This window comes from Azolla caroliniana, unplaced genomic scaffold (genome assembly GCF_043228905.1).
Source record: "Azolla caroliniana isolate FFs.n. ecotype wild unplaced genomic scaffold, voAzoCaro1.0.p SCAF_6, whole genome shotgun sequence".
NCBI classification, from domain to species: Eukaryota; Viridiplantae; Streptophyta; class Polypodiopsida; order Salviniales; family Salviniaceae; genus Azolla; species Azolla caroliniana.
Genome location: NW_028230441.1, coordinates 10535708 through 10542302, shown reverse-complemented (window position 1 = coordinate 10542302; position 6595 = coordinate 10535708). Strand labels below are relative to the sequence as shown.

The window sequence follows — 6595 nt, the reverse complement described above, 5'->3', positions numbered from 1 at the left end:
GCCATATTGTTGCTAATTACAAAATCTTCTTTATATATTATGCATAGAAGTAACTTTGTCATGATATCAGCTACATCTATTAGCTTTATCGTTTAATCATAGATGTAGCTAATATCTTACACATGCTATCAAATGTGCGCTAGAGTTGTTGCAAGATTTTGGGTATTGCCATCTTCACATAATCATGCGTATCTATGTTATTTAAAGAGGAGATGGCTTAGCGACATTGCAAGCTTCTGGATCGGAACTTTCTTCCATAATAATGTTTGTTTGCGCTCTTTAAAGTGGCGATGATCGAGAATTTGTATACGCAAGCAATATCCACTCTAAGAATGTATTTTACTTATAGTGAAACATTCATGTACAATGAATATCGTTGTGCTTTGAGACTGCTAGGACAATTTTGCAAAAACATTTGAGCTTTTTCAAAAAGAGGCTATGGACCCCAAATCATTCACTTATAGCTCCAAATAATACATTTTCTTTAAAGGTTATGTCCATGCACGAGGGTTTTGAAGAACCTCAAGCATTTCAGCCTCTGGAGAACCATTTTCTGGTATAACGTTGTATTTCCAAGCAATCATGGGGGGAGCTGCATCCCCAACAAGGTGACAATTTTTAGTACTCACCTAGAAAAACTACATAACCATTTCGACAAAACAAATAATGAAAACTCACACCTGATACCATAATAGACTCGATACGGCCACCATCAAGGCCAAACTTAACCCCTCGATCATACAGCAAATTGAATTCAAGGTAGCGCCCTCGACGAAGCAACTGCCATTGCCTCTCTCTTTCAGTGTATGGCAAGGTCCTATTTTTCTCAATAATGGGCAAATAGCTTGGTAAAAACCCTTGTCCAAGGTCGGCTACAAACTTGAATACTGTTGACTTCCTTGTAGAAGAGTCTTGCCCTGATATTGTTGATTCTGGTTGTGGGTTCAAATACTCGAGATCATCAAAGAAAATGCCTCCGATGCCTCGATGTTCTCTTCGTGATGGAAGGTAAAAGTAGGAATCACATGTGTTCTTTGCAGATGTGTACAGAGTGGAGTCATATCTATCACATAGCCGCTTCAAAAATCCATGGAACTGGCACGCATCACCAATGTCTAGATCTATAACAATCTATTTATGTTAGAAATTTAGACACAAAAAATCTCACATAACATAATAGCATTTTTTTGTATTTTAAAGGGAAAATCCATTAAACATGTACTTTCTCAGGCTCTTACAATTAGGTGTCAAATCAGCCCCACCGCCAAACCACCCAAGTCCCCCAACCTTTTAACATATGGACCTTATAATCAATCATACATCTTACAGAAGGATAATCAGATCAACTGAAATAAAGAGCAAGCCAACCTATATTTACCTCGAAATACCGCACATCAGCTCGAAATGTTGGGATGTATGGATGTTTAGGATGAAAAACCAAAGAAAGTGCACCAGCAAAATATTCTGAACCAGCTTCAATGTTCCGACCCCGGGCACTAATTGCCTTCTCACATGATGTCATTAAGAAATGGACAAATGAAATGATGACATGTGGACAAGGACCATTGAGTTTGTCGGACAAGAGTCAAAATATTCTAAAACCATGACGAATGGAAAATCTATATCTTCTTGACCAGTTTTTCATTATGACAGTTTCAAAGATGAAAGAAAATTGAATTAGCATGGAAATATTCACCTACCTTGGCTCTTGCTTCAGTTAAACATCCACGAATGATAGATATATTTGCTGCCGCCTTCTCCATAACGTCACCATCCTCGAGAACCCTTGTAATCCCATAACTGAACAAGAACATGGAAATTAGGAGAACCTTAAAATTAAATATAGATATATATTATACATTTATTGGAGAGACCTTAATGCACATAAATCTTCAGTTACCACACTTAAATGTAATCTCTTCTTGGGAAATATACATTGTAAGACACCTTCATTAATGCACATAAGAGAGAATACGTGATACCACACTAAATACAATCTTCTCTTTTTTGGAGAAGGATGGGTGGCAAAACATTTCTAATATTATAAGCGCAATAAGCTTACAACAATCAGATCTGTACACACATAGTTATATAAACACATACTATAAGCACAACAAACTTACCTATAAGTATATGCAAAAGGGGAGTTAAAATATGTGTTACTCCTTCCTGGAGAAAACACCTTCGATTACCCCTCCTGAGTAATCGGATCAAGGTATTGTGGTGTGAAGGAGAGTTGAGGTCACAACGTCCTGCCGAGACCGTTATCCGAGTCGTTACGGGGTTTAGGTACAACATTCACTCGCTCTCTATTCGTCTATTCCTGTCCTAGTCCTCTCTTTTTCCTCCTCCTTCTGTGTTCGCTAATCTCCGATATATATAGTCCCCTTCTGCTTGGCGCTTTCCACCCGTTCCTTCCTTAACGTTCGGCTTCCCCTGTTCGGCTTCCCCTGTTTGGCCGTTAGTCCTCGGCTTCCTTTGATGCGTTTCACACTTGTCACACTTGTCCCACCAGGTAACAATATGTTTATTACATGAGTGGTTTTCAGGCATAACACGAACGGCATCCCTATTGATATCACTGATACCCAAGGATAGTCCACGCCTTTGAGAACCAATGATCCTGTAATGAGTAAGGCAGTTCCTTTTTGAAGCCTGTGGGGTCTTGAAGGGAGCTTAATGGTGTGCAAAAGGTTATCCCTGAAACATCTGTCAGGGAGAATCTGAAGCAAGACCTATGGTACCTGCTTCTCCCCATGATCACTATCACGCCCCCATCAACAATTGGAGGAAAGGGGACTCCGGATACATTCTCTAAGAAGTAGCTTGATTAAATAAGAAGTGTGATAAATGCATCTGCCTTTTGAGTTGGAAGGATTCTGGTATGTGAGAGATGGCCAACCGACTTCCAGGACTTCACCTGAAGATCAAAGTTCTACCTACACTGGTAGATAAACAGAAGCCCCTAACCTTAGCTCAAAAACAACATATATAACCTTTGCGATGACACGTGATGCAACGTAATATAGTCGAGAGTGAAATCAGAAACTCTTTCAGGATATGTAGCAGCTCATACCACACAAGGACTAATATCCCCCACTGTTTCCTCTAGTTCGTTTGTGTTTAATTCTTGGAGCCAATGTTGGCTATGATTTATCTTCTATTTTAGTATTAGGGCTATAATCTAGTGATAAGTGAAGTTTTTACTAACCCATACATCCAGGTTCAAATCTCAATTCATGTAATACTTTACTAGATGCCATTGTGGAATATAGGGAGTGAAAACATTATTTTCTCATCTCCGCCGGACAACCATACCAGCTGAGCTACAATCCTTTCTCTCTCGTGTACAAACAAAGGTTTGTCATTAAACTTGATAAAAGTATTGAGATGGTGTTTAAAACTACTCGAGCATGAGTAACGAGATCAAAACCAGATTTCCTCTTGGAAGAAGAAAAGGTGGCATATACATGATCCTATGCATTCCAAGGAGAAACATTCACAAGGCCTTGGTTCTCCCTATGGTTATGATACATGATACACTTGTGACACTGGTTCTTCTCTACAGAGTAGAAACCTAGGAACTGTGTCTTCAGAAGGTGAAAAAATGGACAGATTTGGAAAGAACTTTAGCCTCGATGTTGCCTGAATGATAAAATGCAATGCATCGATACTCCATGATATAAATCATTGCATGTCTACCCAATGACCCGAACTTTAGCCTCCATGATCGCTTGAATGATAAGATGCAAAGCATCGGTACCTCATGATATAAATCAGCTAGAGATGGGAGCAGCCCCAATAATCACAAAGGCTTTACTCTGCCCAATCACCCATATGCAATGGCTTTGGGAGGTCCTAAACAAAGGTACTCAAGGTTGGCACTTATTTCATCAAAACAACTTGCCAAACTTAGAGATTATCATTATTGGTATGCTGAAACGCAACAATGGTTCAAGTCACATGGCATAAGCATAAGTACGGTACCCCTATTCCAATATAGCTTGGATTGTCCCCATCTAAACTTGCTCTAAATGCAAAAGAATAGAGTGATCCACATTGATTTTTATCATATCAGATAACAGGAAAATATGGATCAGCTCCACAAGTTCTCTTAGTTTGGATGTTGGTCCACTATAAGGCACATATTTTACACTCAGCCAAGGATGGATTCGTCATGAAACCCTCTAGTATGGATTTACAACTATTGCATGCACTCCACACTGTGATAGGGTGGTTGCAGACCTCTTTACATTAGTTCGAAATTGAGGTAGGCAGATATGAATGCACACCTATGGAAGAAAGAATCTGCCAATTGTGCCATCAGAGAGTGGAATTCAAAGGGCACTATGATTGCAATTGTACTATTTTCTATGAAATAAGAATGAAATACTATTGCCTCTTTAACCAAACGGTTTTGACACACTACACAAGATAATGGAATATGATTACCAACAATACTTGGGACTAGGAGTCGGCAATGGCAGTTTGGAGGTTCGGTTTGGCTTGGTTCAGGCTTGAGATTTCTTAAACGGTTTGACCTCAGTGTGGCAAGGCTCAAGCCTAACCAAACCAGTTTGGGCCAAACCGGTTAAGGGTTAATTGGTTTGGTTCAAGTTTGTAAACTTCTAACCTGTTAAGGCTTAATTGGTTTGGTTTGAACAAGGCCAAACCGGTTACGCCGAGACCAAACCATTGCCGATTCCTACTTGGGACTGTTCTTGCTAGAATTTAGGAGACATAGGAAAAATTTGTTGAAGGACAACAATATAACCACACAAGCTCATCAACAAAGCACAATCAAAACTTTATTTAACTCCGTCACTCGTACTCATGTTGCAAGTCAATCAAGGGCAACACAAGTGGGTCCTGACCAGGACACTGCAAAGAGGTTACAATACATCGGGCAACAGAAACTTGCCGTGCATGTAGACCCCGGCCCGATGGACACCACTCTTGGCATCATGCCATTATCTCCCGTTATCATAGGTGCTGGATCAACATGTGTTGACGATCTTTTGAAGAAAGAAATGACAATTTAATTGATTTTATTTTATTTTTATTTTATTTTTATTTTATTTTTATTTTATTTTTTTTTTTATTTTTTTTTTATTTTTTTTTATTTTTATTTTTATTTAAATTTTATGTCATTACATGTATTTTGGTTTGTTGTTTCCAAAGACAAGAAAACATTTTACGATGTACCCTCGTGATTGGACTTATGGGCTGTTTTGGTCCCGCATCACTTATAAACCCTAAACTTGTGTGTAAACTTGTGTGTAGGGTCAAGACAATAATAAAAACTATCTACCTATCTATAATGACAGTATTGGGAAAGAAACCCCAAGAAATAGGCCCCTGGCTTTGTGTAGGTGACATGCCATTCTCCAGAATCCACATGGCTTTTAAGAACTAGTGTGTAAATGGAATCTTTGTTAAAAAAAATTGGCTTCTATGCAAATAAAAAGTAATGCACATTGAGAGAGGGAGAGATGAGTTTGGCATTCGCGTGATGCATCACATGACGCAAGTTCCATTGCCTATTGTGACTTTTCTGTGTTTCTCATTTGATTGGTCTGCCATGGACAACATCGAATTGTTCATGCAGCCAAATATAAATTTTTTGCGTGTATTGCCTATGGATTGTATTATACAATATCTTTTACAAGAAACAAAGGTCTGGGTTCTTCAGCAAATCCTAACCTCAGCATTAAATTTCACGAAAAGAGTATGCCACAATCATTGGAAGAAAAATATTGATATACTCTACAAAACTTTCCGATGTCACAGTGCTCTATCAGAGGTTCATTGCCTTTTCTGCTCTCATGTCTTTGAAAACAAAATATAAATTTTCCGTTGGTACCAGATATTATATTGCGTGTGAAATTTCGAATACATATATAGGAAGAAGAGAAAAACGAACTCTTTTGATTTAGTTAAATACTGAAGAAAACATGTATGAGAGATTTGATACAGATTTGAAGGAAAATAGTAGTTGTACCCATTGGCAGGATCGTCGCCTCTCATCCATTCATCCTTGCAGAACTGTTTCCTACTCCCATCAACTGACGCCAGCTACGATGAGAAGAAACAGACCAATAGGTTTGCAAGACTAAAAATTGACATAGAAACTCTCTCTCTCCCTCTCTCTTTCAGATATAGGAGGGACATTACCTCAGTGCATATAGATTCTTGGGTGCTCAGGAGGAAGGATTCGAAGATTTCTCTAGAGAAATGAATTGAAGAAGAGGTGGGTGATGTTAATGGTGATGCTCTGAGTGGCCACTGGGTGGGACCTCTGTGAAATTGGGTGGAAGGGAGTGGGCATGATGGACCACCTATGGTGAAGGAGGCAGCCATGGTTGTTGGGTTATAAGAGCCAGAGAGGAGCCATACATACATAACTCCCAAAGACCTTCTTCTTCAGTAGCCTCATTTCTTGAGGATGAATAATCTAGTAGTAGTAGTAGTAGTAGACTCCAAAGCATATTGAGAATGTATGTACATACATATATTTTCTCCTCTAAGACACATTGTAGTTTATATGAGGCCACTTGGACCCTGCTCGAGACACATCATGCCCTTCTCTGCGAGA

At 39.0% G+C, this 6595-nt stretch overlaps 1 protein-coding gene across 1 annotated transcript; it reads right to left on the bottom strand.

The window, feature by feature from the left end:
• Positions 1-222: 222 nt before the first annotated feature.
• Positions 223-6381, bottom strand: LOC147863054 (uncharacterized). The gene is made up of 7 exons (XM_087320662.1): positions 6175-6381; positions 6002-6075; positions 1701-1800; positions 1379-1504; positions 1239-1287; positions 681-1121; positions 223-592 (listed from the first exon to the last, which is right to left on the bottom strand). The coding sequence occupies exons 1-7, from the start codon at positions 6358-6360 to the stop codon at positions 492-494; spliced, it is 1077 nt and encodes a 358-aa protein (XP_087176788.1). The 5' UTR covers positions 6361-6381; the 3' UTR covers positions 223-491.
• Between the last annotated feature and the right edge of the window lie 214 nt (positions 6382-6595).